Genomic DNA, 19,891 nt, shown 5'->3' on the forward strand with positions numbered 1-19,891 from the left:
GAACAAACTTCCCCTTGAATTACTTTCAATTTCTCACACCTCACACTTTAAAAATGAACTAAAAGCTTATTTTCTCAATTCCAGAACCTGCCCTTGCCATGACCCTACCTAGTCTTCCTTCCCTTTATGTACCCTCAAAAGGACCATACTTAGTACCTCATTACAGCTCTCTCTCCAATGTTTCTACTATGTATTAGCATAATTTTATGCAAACAAAAATTGTTTATTGTTGACCTATTGAACTATATCAATGTAAAATTGTTACTTAGCTTATTTTTAATGCAACTTTAACTTTATGCATGTAACCCAACATATGTGAATCTTTTTGCTATAACTGCTATTATATCAATATTAAAAATGTACATAAATCAAGAGCAAAGTAAGGGCCAGTTTCAAATATTTATAACCAAGCAATTTTTTATTTCAATTGATAAGTGCTTTCGCTATGTAATAGCTTCATCAGATCTGATGAAGCTATTACATAGCGAAAGCGCTTATCAATTGAAATAATAAATTGTTTGGTTATAAATATTTGAAACTGGCCCTTACTTTGCTCTTGATTTATGTACATTTTTAATTCTACTTGTTTAAACAAGAGCATTTGCCTCTGTGAGCAGCACTATTGTTTATCTGACATTATATCAATATTGTTTCAAATTGTACCTGTTTAAAATGTACTACTGGAGCTTTTCTCCTCAGGTCTCCACTGAAAATGAGCCACAAGCCCAGTTGGACAAACCCGGTTAACAAATGTCAATAAATAAATAAGTGCAACCATATTTTCCATACAGAGATGAGATTTTGTCAGATGATGGTATCATCATGAAAGGTCCTAAAGTGATTGTTCTAAAGTCTTTGCAACAAGAGTATATTAAGGTTTTGCATCGTGGCCACACAGGAACTGATTCTATCAAAAGAAAGGTGAGAGGTCTAGTATTTTGGCCTTCTATGTCAACAGATATTGAGAAAGTGCTTTCATCTTGTTCAGTATATAATAGTGCAAAGCCACATAGGTTCATAGGAACATCAAAAGAAAGAACCAGTTCAGTTAGGTCAGATTCCTAAACTACATTTCTTGACAGTAGCTGCAGGTATCATTGAGTGGAGTGGTCAACATTACTTGGTGTTAGTTGACTCTTATTCAAATTGGTTTGAGATTGACCTACTTCCCAACCTAACTTCCAGTACTGTCATTAATAAGCTGAAGCAACATTTTTCTGTCCATGGTAGTCTGCACAGAGTTATTTATGACAATGGTGCACAGTTTACAAGCCAGCAGTTCAAGAAATTTGCAGAAGAGTGGGACTTTGTTCATATTACGAGTAGTACTGAATACCTTCAGTCAAATGGCTTAGGTGAACATGCAGTTCAAATTGCAAAACAGCTGTTAGAGAAATCCAGATGTGACATTACCAATGTTTTTCTCAACTTGTTAAATCTCATAAACATTTCTCATGATAAACATCTTGGTTCACCTGCCTAGAGACTTATGTTGAGACAAACCAGAACCACACTACCAATGAACAGTAATTTATTGGCTGCAAGTGCTAAGAACAACAAAGCAGTAAAAGCCCAACTGTTGAAGAAATGTTTGTCCCAGAAGTCTTACTATGATAAAACCAGCAAACCACTCAGTTCATTGAAAAAAGAGGAGATACTGAGGATGCAGACATCAGAAGATTTTGATTGCGTTGGATTTGTGAAAAATTTCTGTCAAGAGCTGAGATCGTACATTGTGGATCACAAGGAATGGAATTCAGACAAAATCGGAAGCATTCATTATCCAAACTAGTGTTACACCATCTTGCCTGTGGCAAAGACTCTGGTTCTCAGACTGACTTGTCCAATGTTCCTGTTCCAGAGGACATTCTGTCAGCAATCCCCGTTCCTGTGAAAATCCCTGAAACTCCTCAAGCAGAACATTCCCCAGTGACTGTTCCTGTTGCTAAACCCAGTCCTCACTGTAATGTCACAAGATCAGGTTGCATCTTGAAACCTGCTTCCAGATACATGGCAATCTGGACATGACTGTTGTTTTTCTTTATTAGTTTCTGTATAATTACACGCCTTTTGAATTGTCATTATTTGTATGAGACAGCAGTTGGTCAGTTTGTGTGATATACAGTACCTTTAAGAATTTTTCTAGTGAGTCAGCACATGTATATAAGTACTGAACACGTGCAAGCAAGAGTGCCATTTTGAGTGAGCAGCCAGAGTGTGAGCATGCAGGTATGTAGTCAGTCAGCTAGTTAGATAGTTCATTTAATGTTCCTGACATCCATCTTGGTGTATCTGTATGCAGTAAGCTACTTAAACACCCAAGGCTCAATGTCGTCGTAATGCACATAAGAAGAGCGGCACTTTCCACAATTAATTTTATAGTCTGAAAGATTACCAAAGGAGAGAAGAATACTAAATACATAGGTCAAATAATACTGCATGTCTCACACATAAATCAAGATATCGTCTACATAAAGTGATGATGTGATATTGTTTTGGACACAACAGTAGCCAATATGGCTAGTTGTGCAAAGCCTCAATGCCAAAAGCTCTGGGTACAAAGCAAAAAGAATAGGTGGGAAGGGGCAACCCTGACTGGTATTTCACCGATAGCCATGACCTTCACTTCAGCGATAGCTCCCCGAAATATTTCTGTAAGAAGTACCAACAAATTTTACAGGAAGCCAAACCCTTTCAGGACATAAAATAAATAAGGTCATTCAACATGGTTGAAGGCTTTCTCTGCATCAAAAATTAGGATCACTAGTCTTTTATTTACTTGGTCATGTTCAATTAACCAAGTCATTTTATATATTATCAAAGATTTGCCTTCCACAAATAAACCCCATCTGATCAGGTTAGATCAATTTAGGGAGGCACCTTGATATCTGATGCAGAAGGAACACCATAAATAACTTGTAGTCAGAGTTTAGGACTGAAATAGGCTGGTATGAAGTTGTGGATGAAGGGTCTTTTCCTGGTTTTGAAATGACAGATATAAGGGCTGTTTTCCATGAGCTTCAGACTTTGCCACGCTGTAAGCTAAAATAAAAAACGCATCAGTAAAATTATCACCTAAATCTTTATAAGTCTCCATGGAAAGCCCATCAGCTCCTGATGCTTTCCCCTTTGGTGACCAACCCCAAATTTTTTCTGAGTTCATCCCTAGTAATGTGAGCCATCATATTCTGTCTTTGTCTATCAGAGATCCAAGACAATGCTGCCTGACCTCTAAAATCTTCAGATACTTTAGGGAAAAAGTATAGTGTGCCCCAGTCTATAAAAATCTGTCTAATAGGAGTGGAGATCATCCAAAACTTCATCCAGATGCATCACATTTTTATTTCCTACAGAGTGTGTTATTTCATTAACAAATCTGGCAGCAGTTTTCCCCAAGTCTGATTGCTAATGATTTTATAGCACAGGGTGCATACGAAAAAGTTGTAGTTTTAGTTGATTCTGGAGTTGCTCCGCTTTCTCACCCCACAAACAGTCAAGCTGTGATAGTAGGGCTGCATGCTTTGCTTCACAAAGAGATTCACCTTGTTGTACTGAATGTCTGCTTTCACCTGCTTAATACATTGGTCATTACACATCCGCCTAGTGTGGGAATGTGCAAGGATCCCCTTACACAATTCCTTTTTAAACAAGTCCCAGTTTTTACAAACGTGTTGATGTATGCTAAGAAATGAAGGTATTTTAAAAAAAAATCGGCATATGCAATTGTTATTCCTCCTCTCTATAAAAAACTAATTGGATTTTGTAAAATTTCATTGCCATTATTTGAGTTAATGCAAATTATGCTAAAAAGGGTGCATGATCTGAAAGAGCAATAGTCCCCACTTCAGCCATCCGTATCATGATCATGGACAGATGCTTCTTGATGCAGAAAATTCTGTGATAGAAAAAGATTTGTACTTACTCGAAAACATGTGAAAGTAGGAGGACCTGACATATGATATCTTATTACATCAGTAAAGCCCACCGAGGCCCAATAATTATTTAAAAATCATCCTGCTAGTGGGACCTCTAAATATCTAGGGAAGAATGTACCTCATCCATATGTAACACATTATTCCAATCTCCTGCCATTATGGAGCATCTTGTATGAAACCACAGAATGTCTCTATATACTTCGGACATCTACTATAATTATTTAAAAATCATCCTGCTAGTGGGACCTCTAAATATCTAGGGAAGAATGTACCTCATCCATATGTAACACATTATTCCAATCTCCTGCCATTATGGAGCATCTTGTATGAAACCACAGAATGTCTCTATATACTTCGGACATCTACTGAATAGATGTGCCTTGGGGAATATAAAGAGAAACAAATGTGAAATATTGACCGTAGAAACTGCCTTTATATGCAACAAATCGGCCAAGTTTATTTGCTAAGTAATGTATTATTTTAACTAGGATTTACCTTGCTATTACAATAGCTATTCTTCCTCTTTTGCCTTCTGGGTAGGAGGGAAGAAACTTCTCTATATTCAAATTTTAAGTGTTTCACATGTTCTGGCTGACTCAAATGCTCAAAACGCACACACACACACACACACACACACACACACACACACACACACACACACCACCTTTCATTCTTTTAATAAATGAGAAAATCTTAGCGTATTTTACTGGGGGAACTGAGGCCGTTAATATTCCAGTAAAGAATATTTAAATTCATCTACTATAACTGTCATAGTCTCCCCTGCTGAAAATTCTAGAATGTGAGCAGAGGTGCATCTAATTTATGTACTTACTGCAATGCAAGTTCCAACATGCAGATAAGCAGTCACAAACCTAATTATAAAGGTTAATACCTGCCAGATACTGCTATTTATCTTTTGAAAATAAAACTTCCTTATAATAAAACCATCTACGCATCCAAGGAAGAGGCCTAACACCTCTACTAGGATGACCAATAGTGCAGGCTCTGACTCAAACTTGTCTAAAAGAAAGGTTTATGTTAACACATTATCTATCCTGCCATAGAACAAAGAAAAATCTCCACTCTGCACCTGGGTACAAAACTGTAAATACCTTAATTTATTTAATTTATTATTTATCTGACATTTGTTTACTGAAACAGTCCATTTTGGTCAAAAGAACCCATTTTCAGCTGAGGCCTAGGGAGAAAAGCTCCACACTACAGACTATAATTTTTCTGAACATATTAAAAACATGTTACAGTATCTTAGTTTAATAGAGTGAAAATGTTGCAGGTTCATGTAGAGACATATTAAACTTTACATACAGTATTTGAAGTATATACATTTCAGTCAACAAAGTATTTAACTATACAAATATTCAATTTATGTACAGTGTTTTACATTCTTATGCTCATAGGCATAGGATATGGGTACAAGAAGCTCTCGCATAGGGAAGACGATTGGTAATTTCCTGTCACTTTTTTTTTTTTTGTTATGGTTTGACAGGATAATGAGACAGCCACTACATTATTATGTAACAGAGGTGATATTAATGGGGAAAGAACTGGGAGAGAGTGGAACATGGTGTTAGGTCTCTCTAATAGAGTTAGGAGGAAAGAGACAGAGGTGAGAATCTAGCTATCTGTCTTGTAGTAGGGGAGATAAAGCAGAGGACAAATTATCCAAGAGTAGAGCAGGAGCACAGCCATGCATTATTTAGGTGTTGTTTTAGTGATGTTTTGAAAGCTTCTAGGCTAAGAGCTGTTCTAGATGATTGCAGGAGAAGAGTTCCAAACTTTTGCAGTGGAATAAGAATAAAGACTTTGTTGAAGTTAAATGGACTTAGAGATGGTAAGGAGTTTTTTGTCTTCAGAACTAGGAGTTCTGTTGGGGGTGTAGGGTTTGACTATGTGGGTCAGTGCCAGACAGGCTAGGGGGTTGTAAATGTTTGTAAGGGTAAAAGCTGGATATAATGGAGGTGGTTTGGTAATTCTAGCCATTGAAGCATATGTAAAGCTGTACAATGATGTGTGTAGGATTTTGAGTTGGTGGCAAATTTGGCCACTTTGTTGTCCAAGTCTCATATTGCTTGATCCAATGACACTTCTGAGAGTGTTCAAGGACAGGCAAATTCTCCCTGTGCTGCATTCAGGTCTGAAATAATGGGAAAGGTTCCAAGAGGCTGTTGCATGTCTGTGGAGCTTCCTTGCTATGGAGATTGATCTTCAGTTTGGGCTTGCGATGTGCTGGGGTCCAATGTATTTGCAGTTTGCTGCAGTCTGTCCAAGGCCTCCTTGGGTTCCAGCAATATCATTGATCCTCTTGATAGGTAGACTTTTAAAATAGCTGGATAAAAGAGCATTGATCTAATTTTGAATTGCCTTGCCAATGTGACTCCAGGTAGGAATGCCAACCTGAGTCACCTGGTCTATAAACAATAGTCATTATCCATCAGACCCTTGGTGGTGTCAATCTTAAATAACTTTCCAAGGGACCAGAAAATTTGGCAAACCCACTCTTTTGTCATATAAGAAGCAAACTGCACCAAAATTAGATTAGTCTAGGAAAAGTGTTCTGGGAGAGGGCTGGATAGAGGTGTGTCTATGTTATGTGCTGTCTTTGTGTGAAGCTCTGCCTTCAGCATATGAGTCCATTCCAAAATCTTTTGCAACTTGTATGAAGCACAGTCCTTACCTTCCAACCTCTCAAGTATTACTGTGAATCTTAAGTTCTTGCGACATGCGCATTCACTAGGTCACTAGCACTTCAGCAAGAGTGATTCTGTTGAAGCTACTGAAGCTGTGGTATGGAGCTTTAAGTTTTTGGTTTCCTTAGACTTTGATTACTTGGTTTGAATGCACAGAAACTGCCCAATCCAATCCTGCAAAGTGAATAACTGTAGAATCTTTAACTTCTGACAACTGCTGGCTGAGTTTTCTGCAGTTACTGTATAATGCAAGAAAATTTGTCTGACTTTCCCCTCATAGCAGTAGGGGAAGTCCTGTTCAATTCGCTGGAAGTCCTAGTCAGACCACATGGCACTGAAGCAGATCTCCTTTTCTTTGCCACTGACCAACATGCAAGAAATCGAAAATGTTGTCAAGTCACTTCAGAGTAAAATTTCAAAGAAAACACCCATGTTTCTGGCTGTTGGATTAAGTAATCTCACTGATAGGTCAGAACTGTAGGAGAAATGTTCTACCAGGCTCGTATCCTGACCAGAAGCCCTGTATGCAATGATTTTTCTTGTCTTTTATTGTAGAGCTTGTTTATAATTGGGTTCCATCATGGGTGTTTACTTTTAAATTTGTCTTTCCATTCACTTCACAGGGGGACAGATGTATCTATGCAGCTATTCACACAGTCATAGAACGTGGTGGTAAGGGATTCTGCACATACAGTTAGTCATCAGACTGGAGGAGCATGGTGTTGAATTTGGCCAGGTCATCACTCAGTTTTAGCAGATTAGCCTCACATAATCTCTGAATACTGAGGTATTTGGCAATGTTTGTAGCTTCAGTTTTATGGTGAATGTGACTGATTTATGATCCAGTTTGACTAGGGAAGAATCTACAGCTTGTTGGGAGCAGAGCTATCCCATATTGGTGATAACCAAGTCCAGGATTTTGTCTTCCCTAGTTGGGGTGCAGACTAACTAGACCAGAGAGTTTGCATTTATGAAGTACAGAAATCTCTATACATACATGTTACAGGATGTATGTCTCCCAGTTGATGGAGGACTAGTGGAAGTCCCTTTGAGGAATGGTGATTGGTGTAACGCATAGATACTCCATATTAGTCGAGTAGGGGGAATGAGCCAAGGAGGGTATAGAGGGTGTCCTGTAGTTTGCTATGATGTGATAAGAGGTTTTGTTAATGGTAAGTTGGACATGAACAATTTCAGGTTGCTATCCTGTCTTGTGAGTCTGGAGGTGAAATTTTGTTTTATAAATATAGAGACACTGCTGCCTTTAGTGCCTTCCTTTAGTGAGGTGGGCATAAAGACATGTTAGGTGTTGAAACCCTGCACTGATGGGGTGCTCTCAGTGGTCTTGAACCACATTTATGTGATGATGCATATATTGATGCATTCCCAGGTAAGCAGTGCCTGCAGGGAGTGAAGGGGTTCTGAGTTGTTTTTTTTTGGGGGGGGGGCTCCTACCATTGAGCAGCACCTTTATGTTTTGTGGTTTCTGCTTTAAGTTAAACGTTTTTTGAAGACTGAAATTCCCTAAAGAAGACTCTATAAAGATGGACAAGGTTTTAGGCAATATACAAAAGCCCTGGGGAGATAGATGTAAGCCATCCCTAGCAAAGCAGCTTGGACAGTCTACCATATCCTTCCAGACTAATGTGAGCAAATTTTTTGATTATTTGCATTGCCTTTTTTAGTAGCACATAATATAATTACTGGAGACAGTTATTTACCCATGGCAAGAAAGGGGAACTTAAAAAAAGACAGTGATAGACTGCTAAGTCAAGCCATAGCACTGCAGTAGGGAATAATCCTGAAACAAAGGCTATGGGAATAAGACATGAGAAGGGCACTGATTCTGAAGTTAATGATCTAGTAAAAGCAGCTTATGGGGCAGAAAAGTGCTACTCCAGTTCTGCTTCAATTGAATTACAGACTACAATTGAATAGAACTGTTAAACAAGCAATGCTTGCTTATCAGTGGATCAAATGGAAGAAATGCATTATTGGAGCATTAGTAAAAATGAATAGAAAGGAACGTGTGTAGCATTGATGGGATCATTATAGCAAAAGTAGGGCAGAATGTTTATTACGGTGTAGAATTTTTCTTGAGGAGAAAAGATGATGAAATACAGACTAATGGCTTAAAGTTAATTTATACTTAAGCTGTTTGCACGTGTAAGACGCATTTAAAGTACAGCATTCAGTCAGTGATCATAATTGTACTATTTGTGTCATTTCCAAATGTCAGATCAGAAATGTAGAACAAGAAATAATGTAAATGTCTATCAAAGCATATAGAGATGGCCAGACATAATATGATAAGGTTATGATTGTGCATCAGATGATACTGGAAGGTTATTAGAAGAAAATTAGAACTGCATTCTGAATGTTTAATAGAAGCAATGACCTTAAATATTGACACTGATGAAATCGGAATACAATTAAATGTGGTTATTAGGCTTTTCAAAATTCATAGGTACTTACTAGGCTATTGCTGTGTGAAAATCTTATGGAGCCTAGCATTGCATTCCGATAGTAGTTTGTTGCCCTTATATTTTGCATGCAAGTAAGTCAGAGATAGGTCAAACAAGGATATGTTGTAACATTTCCATGTTTCCCCTTTCCATGAAGGATGGGGCTGCTAAACCGGGGAAGAATTTATAGTCATGCTTCCATTCAAACAAACTACTTTTGAATAGAGTAGAACTAATTTGCTTTATGTGGATGGGAAGACAATTCCATAGAAGTATTCTCTGTTATACAAACCTGTCCCTCAACTATGTTTTGTTTATTTTGTGAAAGAGATTGAGATTCACTTTTCCAAAGTGAAAAGATTTAAGTTATTCATCTTCTGAAGACCTCTTTCATGCGTCTTAAAAGATGGTATTAGAGATTTTGAATTTCTGAAGTAGCACATGAATCAAGCGAAGGACATCACATAGTGCTGATAATAAACCTGTGCTCATGTTTTCTGTCTTATTCAGATGATTTATTTATTTATTTATTTCAGTTTGTTAGCCAGGAAAGTCCATTGGGCCAAGGTAGCCCGTTTTCAATGGAGGCCCGAGGAAAAGCTCCAGAGAGGAAGACAGTATACAACATACAGTGTATTAGTACAGCATATGAGAACAACAGTTTAACAGTAAATATACAGCAAGGCAAGATTTTACATATCTTGAAATATATGAGATGAGTCAATCACTTATATTAGCAAAAACAATAAATTTATGTTAATTTAATACACTACATGTATTTAGGCAAAGGAATTTTAGAGAGATGAATTGAAGCAGTGGCAGAGATTAGAGTAGAATAGAATAGGGATAGGTATCAGGAATCAGGTAGGATGGGTACAGGAGTACTCCCAGAGGGAGTAGAGGTGAAAGTAGAGTAGGGTTTTAAAGGCTAGTAGGTTAGGGGTAGTTCTAATGTAATGGGGGAAGAGAGTTCCATAATCTGGCAAGGGAGAATGATAGGGTTAAGAGGAGAATGTAGAGATGGGCTAAAATGTGGAATAATTTACAAGATAAAAAAGCTTATTCCTCAAAAGCTTTTGCAAATAGATGTTTGAGACAAGTCCCCCACACATTGCATGTAGCATGGTTTTCTACAGTCTTGAATTGAATGTGTTCACCATTAAGATTGTTACACCTGGATCAAGTTTAACACTTGTCTACAGTGATATCCTTTGGGGAAAGAAGGTTTTGGCAAAGCCTGTGTATTTAAAGCCCTCCAGATGAGAGTCTGACTGGACATGGCAATATTAGTATTGGGAGTGGACCATATCTTTGGTAAAGCCTAGTACTGTGACCTGCCGAGAAAGGAGTGGCATTATTCTACTTTCCCAACATTTCTGACAAAGTAGTCTGAAATTTTTTTTAAATCTGCCAACTTGTTAAATTTCCCAAAAAACATTTCTCAATTGTCTTAGTCTTTCCCACCACACATCCAGCATTTGCTATCTGCCTGATGAAAACTTCTCTGAAGTCTGCTTGTGTAGGTTTTTAAATGGATTAGTCTGCTGTAATGTTATCCATTTAATAATCTGTAACTGATTTAGCCTTTCATGGAGTCTGCTGATGTATATTTAAGCATGTGACTTTTTTGAGAAGTTGCAGGGGATTCCAAGTAAAAAAATAAGTATAGAACATTTAATTTGGTAACTTATATTGAACAAATATGTTCCTCTTTCAATTTCAGGGAGCAGCTGCTGAAGATGGAAGGCTGAAGCGAGGTGACCAGATTCTAGCTGTAAACGGAGAAAGTTTTGAAGGCATCACACATGAGCAAGCAGTAACTATCCTAAAGCATCAAAAAGGAACTGTAAAATTGACTGTGTTATCCTAACAGTCTTCTGCAGAAATAATTTTACCATCTTTGTATGAAGGACAATTAAATGAGGCTCCATTATTTGTAAACTGAGATGATGATTGATGACCATATGGAATGACAACCATCTTTATTTTACTCCTTTGTATATTAAGTGCCATATGTTGTTTCTTGGAGATTACTTGTACTGCATGCAGTTTAAGTAATGCAATGCTAGCTCCAAAAATAATGCAGTGGGCTGCTATTTCTTAGTTAAGGAAGGGTCAAAGCTACTTTTTTTAAGAAGATTTTAAATATGCATATATTATTGCTTTACCAAGTGAAGGGCTATAGCAGAGAAACATTCTATATTTACATTAACTGTTAATTTGAAACTATGAAGGAAAATACTATAAATATTACCACAATGTTGTAAGCACAAAACTAAGTGCATTTTAAAATGGCACGAAATGTCACTTATGAAGGGACTTCAGTTTCTTTAAACTGCCACTGTACATGATTAGACTTCTGTAAAACTGAATACTGTCTAAAATAGCATTATTCTGATTTCTGAAATATGTGTCTAGTGGAATAAACTGTTGTAGATTGACACATTCTATTTATATTTAATCCGTGGAACTGTTTATGCTATCATGTGAGTCAGCCTGGTATTTAAATAAGCACATAATTTTAAGAATCCATTATTGGTACAAGTAGGTGTCAGGACGTGTTGTTACTGTTGCAACACTTGAAATGTCAACAGAATACCATTTTTGTGTTTTATTTTATTTGTTCTTTACTACTGATATAGTAATATTTTTGATTTATCATTTGTTTGCCTAAATTAAGTTTACTTCATTAACTATGAATACTTGCTTGAACCAAATTAAAACAGTAAATTAAAGTAACATCACTGCCTGTATATGGTTATATATATATAGTAAAAGAAATGGTGTGGCAAACAATATTATTTAAAAACATAGTGCAGACATTCAGCAGCATGCAATACAATATAAAAACAGATTTTTATTTAATTAGAATTATTCCTAAAATAACCTAATTTTACAAACTCAGCATCAGTGCTGTATAGTGCACAGTTTTTGAAGACAGCTTATTGGTCAGTGTTGTTAATGATAGAATAATTGTTGACCATGGAATTATTATATCAAAAGAACCTTATACGACAGAAGGTGATAATTAAAAAAATGTGTAAACTTAAAATCACATAGTAATTTAATGTGTTGTTTTTATAGTTTTAAGTTTTTTTTGAAATATCTCCTGTCATAATAAACAATGCATCAGAGAGATGTATTTCGTTCTGTAGGTTCTCTGTTAAAAATACACACGCACACACACACACACACACACACACATATATATATATATATATATATATATATATATACACCAAAAACGCAGGACTTGGTGACAAACGTAAACTGTAGGCAAAATAACAAAAAACGAATGTGGAATAGTCCAAAGAGCAATCCAAAACACTTTATTCACACTAGCACAAGAAAAATTGGTTACGCGCTTTCATCATAAAGTGACATCACTTTGTGATGAAAGCGCTTAACCAACTGTTTTTTCTTGTGCTACAGTGAATAAAGTGTTTTGGATTGCTCTTTGGACTATTCCACATTCATTTTTTGTTATTCTGTTAAAAACCTGTTTTGACTTTTTTTGTGTACTGTAATAGTATGAATATAATGATATCTGATTGTCAAGAGTTACTGTTATCATCAGAACTAGAAACAAATCCCATCTTCAGATACATTTTAGTAATATGATATCTAATGTCACTTGAATTAAGGTGCTGAGTCACCCTTTAAATGTTTATGTAGTGTATCTGTGTGCAGAGGATCAAATAAGTGGTCTTTATGCACCGACCCAAGATGGAGAGCGTCTCTTTTCCCCAGATAAAAATCTTTTTTTTTTAAGTTTTGTAGCAGATGTGTGCTAGTGCCTTAAACCAGCAATCTCTAGTATCAGCTTCAGCCTGAGATGAACTTTGTAATGTTATCCCACCTCAGGAAAGGGCTTACATTATAATGAGGATTTCAATAACACAAAGGTGTAGGTATATTTTGTATGCTGTTACGTATATGTTTATTCTTGTAACTAAATTTCTTTGTGCCACAGCTTTTCCAAAATGCTAACTTACTACTTCTCAGATGGGTTCCATTTCTGGATATTTCTCAGTATCGAATGTCAAGTCTCTTTAGTCTCTGTCATTACATGTTGTAATAAGTAATGGAAATATCAAAAGTTAGAAACACATTATGGTATTGCACAAATACTGACTTGTCAGTGGTTGACTTCATGAAATTGTCTTTAGTATGGTAGTGGGCAAAACATTTAAGCAGTAACACTTTTTCCATCAATTTCCTCCTCATATCACAGTCTGCAAAAGCTGAAGACTTCAGGATTTATATTTCATGAGATACAGTCTTCTGTGGATTTAGAGCAGTTTGCAGCTCTTCATATGATTTAATACAACAGTTTGCATTGTAGCATGAGAAAATCAGGATAGCTGCTTAGCCACACAAAAATCTGGCATTGCTTTAAACACAAAGAATCGATTATCCCAGCAGAAGAATATATATTTTTCCTAGCATATGAATATTTTATATTTTATTCTATTTGGTTATTAACCTATTTGATCATCATCAGCTGCCTTTAACCTGTTTTCCACTAGTTTTAAATCATTCTTTTGCTAATTTGAAGTTTCCCTGAGCCTTTTGACACTCACTTGGATGAAGATACTTAGCTGTGGTTTATTTCAGTGGCACAGTGGTAAAGCAGATAATGTTGTTGCCTCACAGCAAGAGGTTCTCTGGTTCAATTCCCACCTGGGGTGCCTTCTGCGCAGAGTCTGCAGGTCTTGCCTATGTTCATGTGGGTTTCCTAATGGTGCTCTAGTTTCCTCCTATATTTCAAAGACATGCAGTAGGTGGACTGGATACTCTAAACTGGCTGCAAGTGTGAGTGTGTGGTACAGAAGAACAGCAGAGACGGGTCTAGCCAGCTGGTGGCATGAACCTTTGCCCTAGATGATTGTCACGGTTAAAGTGACACCCCTACCCCATATGAAAAATGGTGAAAAAGGGGTTGTGGATGGATGGGTATAAGGCTTGCCTTTCTGTGCAAGCTTTCTATCTACAGTTTCTAACCATGCTATCCTAGTGTTTTATTGCAAGAGAGTAGGTCAGATTATTGTCCATGTTAGTGCTTTCTTCATGCTCAAAGTTGTAGTGCTTGTTTGTATGTGTAGGCACACACATGCTTGCATATCTACTACTTAAATGCTTTCCTAAGGCGGTCTTCCATATTGTCATTACATGCTTCCCCTGGTATCATCTGTACTTTCAAAGCTTTGATGTCTCCTTATGTTTACACATTTTCAGTTTCCTCTACATTGGCATCTCCAGTTTAAAGTTCTAGCTAAAATAATGATAAAGAGATGATATATTGTAATTATGGATTTGATGCATGATATTTTTTAATTTATCTGAGGACAGACTCTGTGTTAACACAGACCTGCTCTCATAATTAGTGCCAAGAAAAAGAAAATATTGCATGTGTCAGTGTATCATATTTCAGTAATGTGCCTCCAGTTCACAGCATTTGTTTAATTTCTTTTTCTGAAGATGGTGTCCTGAGATTTAAAGATCAGTGGATCACTAACAAATCCAAGCATGCTATGTGTTAATCATTGTTTAGCTCTAGAAAATGTATAATATACTGCAGTTCAGAAAGTTCTGCTTATCAGAGGTATGTTCATTAGTCTAAACATATTGTTTGCAGTAAAATTGGAGTTTTTCCATTACAGCTCATTTGTCATTTCCATTTACAGCATGACATAGTACCTTTAACTTCAGATACTATAGAGGTGTAAGCTGTAGCTGAAACAAAGGGCACTGCTCTTACTTTCATTTATTAGTTGTTGCCAGTACTTGAAAGAGTGACTAAAATTGATTTAAAATGTAATACTACTGAATTGTTCTGAAGCCAGCTCTCATTTGATGTTTTTTTTTGTAAACCTTGCACTCTTGTTTTGAGTTCACTTTGTGTTATAGACCTAAAGAATATACTAAAAAAACTGCATAGTTCTGATCACCCCATTTCTTCAATCTTTTAACTACTTGTAGTCAAAATCTAACATTTTGCTGTTTCTGCTATAAACATTTAAATTTGTAGCAGTTTTGTGTCAAAAATCCAGTATGTAAAATATACCAACTAAAAATAGCTGATCTGTCATGTTTGAGACTTTGCATTCTGCTGCTGTTTAAAATGTGTAAAATTTATATTCTATATACAATTTATTCTGTGGGCTCCAAAGATTCCAAATAAATAAAAATATGATTGATTTTGCACAGCTGACAACTTGATTTTTTTCTGACTCTGTACTGAATTCCACAATCTTTTACTGGCATTTTTATAGGAGCAAACACACTTACTGGTTGTCAGTCTTTGTTTGCCATTGACTTTTTTATGATTCTGTATTATGTTGTAGAAGTTGGCAGATTTCTCAGAAACAGAATATTGAAACCACAAAGACTTCCACAACTTTGGAAATCTACCCCTTCTGGAACAAAGACTGACGCTGTTGTTTTAATGAAGGCTGCTGGACTGTCTTTGAATTTCTGACTAGGTGCTTTATGAATTTAGACTGAGAATATGTTTAACAGTGAATTGCTCAGTTCATGTATAATTCAGGTGTCTAGATGTGCTAATACAGTAAGTAAATTGTTCCACATGCACCCTAAGGCATAGTTACAGGTTTTGGTAAGTGAATAAGTAAACTGATACATGTGGATCTTTTTTTTTAACCACAACCCAGGCCATGTACAAGAAGAGATGTATAAGTCTAATGTAGCCACGAGTAAATACAGTACACTCAGATGCATTCAAAACATACAAATGTGCAAAAAGTTAATATGCATAGTAAATGTGTATTTAACAGTACATATAATGATTAAATTTGGTCATTACCTCACATCCATTCATATAATAGATTGTGTACTACAAAGAATGTGCTTGTATGCAGTGGCACTTAAAATATAAACAGGACTGAGCTGTTGGCATTTTATAAACTTCAAAGAGTAGGGAAAGACATGATGGTACAGAAGGCAGACATCTTCTCAAGCTGATTATTGTATAACTGGAAAATACAATATGTAGATACAGGAGAACAACAGATAAACATTAGGAAGAATGTTTGTGAGTTGTTGAAATGCATGTGAGATAAGGAATCTTCAGTGTTATTTTAAAGGACTCTGGGATAGGAATGAAGCATCATAGTGGACACTTAGAGGGGGAAGTTATAATTTGTAAATAAATCACACTTGTAAATCTTTAAAGGCATTTCTCTTTCTGTCAGGAAACTAAGATTAGCAAAATGACTGCATGCCAGTGCCAATTGTCGTATCACTGACACTACAAAGATTTGACAGCCCCTCGGGTTATTTTAAAGGGTCAGAACTTGCATGTGGAGAGAAATGAAGTAATCTACAGGGACTCTTGTCCAGCACATGCCCTCTCCATGCTTAGTCCAAAGAGACCTGGGGGCAGACCTTGAATCCATAACATCATCATGCAATTTCAAATTCTTGAAAAGATAGCTAGTCTGGCAGTGAAATCAGCTGAGGCAACTAATTTTAGAAACATAAAGAAGCAAAAGTTATACTCCCATAACCCAAACCTCAATGAAAACAAAATGTAATTCTCTACTTTCCCTGCTAACATTGATGCAGAGGTGCTAAAGGATTGTTTCACTCATATAACCCCCCCCCCCCACTAACAGATTACAAAATGGTGGACAGCCTGTAAGCACACTGACAGTGCAGCTCCTGCATTCCTATACTATAATCTGACTTCAAACCAGCACATTGCTTGGGAAAAGTATACCAAACATCAATGGATTAAAGCAGAAATATGAGTACTTAATTGTTTCATCTCTATTTTTCAAAAATTCTCTCATTCTGAAGGAAAAATAATTAGTTGTTGGAAACAAAGCCCTGAACTGCATGGTGTGGATTCTTCAAGACCAACAGGCCTAATAAGAGGAAAGTAAGAAGAAAAACAACTTTCATAACAAGACTTATCATTTAAAATTCTGCACTACTACTAGGAATCTAACTATACAAGATTAATGGAGAATCAGCCAGATCGGATGGAAACTGTAATTACAAAAAACAAACTGTCTGCATTACTACTCCTGAGAAAGAAATCACTTCTAAAAGGCAAAAAATTAACAAGCAACAACAAGAAGCTGGTCAAATGTGTCAAAGATTAAAACAGGAACAACCTTTAACACTGGAGGATCTGAAAACTGCTTTACAACCTTTACAAACAGAAGTGCATAGTTTCTCTCATAAGCTAACTACATTTGGCTCTACTCTGGACCAAATTGTGCTTGGGTTAGAACAGAATGAGGCTAAAGTTATGGACAATGAGCTAAAAATAAATGAACCGCAAAAAAAAGCACAAACCAATGACACCATAATTAAAGAATTACAGCAAAAAATGCTAGACTTGGAAGCTAGAAGCCGGAGAAATTATTTTATCATAAGAGGTATTCCAGAGAGCTTTGATAATCCACAACTTATTCCAATAATAAAAGAAATACTAAGCTCTCTTCTGACTAATAAAGATCTCCTGGATGAGATGGTGATTGAAAGAACCCACAGAGCTATTAAGTGTACACAAACAAGTGATCTTCCAAGACAAAACTACATCAGACTGCTTAATTCAGCACATGTTCAACAGATACTGTCAGCTAATAAAGTTAAAAAGAATGTTACATGGAGAGCACATAAAATTACGATTACTCAAGATCTTCCTTTAGAAATTAAACAAATTTGACAGAAACTCAGTAAATACACTTACCTCATTGAAAATAAGATTAGTTTCCAAATGAAATATCCTGCAACTTTAGCATTTTATTACAAAGAAGAAAAAATATCCCTGGAAACACCTGATGAGGCAAAATCCACCTTTCTGCATCTCTTCAAAGTAAATCCGGTCTGAGACAACTCTTTTCATATCTTTTGATCCAAAAACAACATTTGGAAGGCTAAACAAGTGCTACAGCTCCAAAGATCTACAGGACAAAAGAATATACCACTCTTATGGGAAACTTCAAGTAAATGGATGTGGAATGTGTTCTAAATAACTCTGCTTACCTGCCTGTAAAGAGAACGTTTTTGCTACACTGTAATACTTAAGGTACTGTCTTTTAATAACTGCCTTCTACATTTAAAAGCTAGAAAGCTACCTAACACTGACTGCATAGAGAAATGACTTTAAAATGCATTTACAGCTTACAAAAAGGAGTGTTAAACTACATTTAAATAATGGGATATAACATTTGATATAATAGTTTAAGTAGTGTAAATACTAGACATTAGTAGTTTCATTTAAAATATATAATCATTATTCTACTGGCATAATCATTGAGTTTCTTTTAAGTGTGTCTATGAGCAAGGTACAAAAACATTTTTCTCCCTGTTTGTCCAGTAGATGGCACTGGTTAATTAATAATATATGAGTTCACAATGATGTGCTTGTATGGCTTTTGCCAGTGCAGTGTTAAATGAAGTTTCCAATACATTTTAAAGAACCACAGTTAGTTGTTGTTAGCAAAAATAATGAAAATGATGTTGAATTTTAAAGTGCTGCCTTCTTTAAATGTTTAAAATGTATAATCATTGTTGTACTGGCATAACCATTGAGTTACTATGAGCAAGGCACAAAAACATTTTTCTCTTTTTTTTCCCCTGTTTGTCCAGTAGATGGCACTGGTTAATTAATAATATATGAATTCACAATGATGTGCTTGTATGGCTTTTGCCAGTGCAGTGTTAAACAAAGTTTCCAATACATTGTAAAGAACCACAGTTAGTTGCTGTTAGCAAGAATAATGCAAATGCTGTTGAATTTTAAAGTGCTGCCTTCTTTAAATGTTCATATATTGTACTTGTTTTTTTGAAAATACTGGTTTGTAAACACTCTAATAATTCTTGAAATGTTAAGAATTATACTATGTTGCTGTTACTACAAAACTTTTTATAAAAGCTATTTTTCTCTTTATATAATATCTAAGGGTACAATTAACATAATTTAATAAGTCTGAAAATGAATATGCAGTACATAATAAAAGGAGTGGGATGGGCACAGTCTGTTAGCTGATGACTGTTCGCATTTGGAACAGTATGGGTATTATTGACATCCCTCTGATAAATATTTACTCTTATTGCTAAAAGTAATAGTCTCTTTTAGTTTCTTAACTCATGCACATTTACTACTACTTAGGCACCTATTTAGAGTTTAGAAGTCACAACATTTATTTTTAAGATAAATACACTAACAGACAAAGTTTATAACTGTATTTTTGAGTATCAGCTTATGAGAAACTTCAACAATATTAATAAAAAATGATAACTATAGACTCTTGGAATGTTAAAGAGATGGTAGATAAAAAGAAAAGAAATATAATCATGCACCTCACATACCAAACTAAGGCTGATATAACTTTCTTGCAAGAAACTCACTTAGATGACCAACTTTGGGTTAGGGAAAGGAAAATAAAATGGGTTAAAACAATAGTTGCTGAAAATTATAGTTCTTTGTCCAGGGAAGTGGCCATTATAGTAAATAAATCCTTCCAAGGAGAGATAACTTCCTATGAAGCTGACTCAAAGGAAAGATGGGTATTATTTACTACTGAATATCATACTTTGAACAAACCATTACTCTTTCTTAATATATATAGCCCCTGCTCAAATCAACAGCTATTCATTTATGAAATCTTTAATATATTAGCCAAATACCCAAATCATCTGTTTAATGTAGGTGGGGACTGGAATGCTTTACTAAATCTAGATAAGGATAGATCACATAATAAACAGACAGTCACAATCTACCACTACAGCACTTGAAGAATTACAA

The 19,891-nt window shown here is 35.8% G+C and overlaps 1 protein-coding gene across 1 annotated transcript in view; it reads left to right on the forward strand.

Moving 5' to 3' along the window:
• The window catches only part of PATJ (PATJ crumbs cell polarity complex component), a gene marked incomplete in the record, with an annotated part of 2,990,875 nt that extends 2,975,553 nt beyond the window's left edge, over positions 1-15,322 (forward strand). The window contains 1 exon segment of the mRNA XM_044085542.1: positions 10,832-15,322. Within this exon segment, the coding sequence (XP_043941477.1) occupies positions 10,832-10,978 (147 nt within the window).
• Positions 15,323-19,891: the final 4,569 nt, after the last annotated feature.

Source organism: Protopterus annectens, chromosome 10.part0 (assembly GCF_019279795.1).
Source record: "Protopterus annectens isolate FY-2018-M chromosome 10.part0, PAN1.0, whole genome shotgun sequence".
NCBI classification, from domain to species: domain Eukaryota; kingdom Metazoa; phylum Chordata; order Ceratodontiformes; family Protopteridae; genus Protopterus; species Protopterus annectens.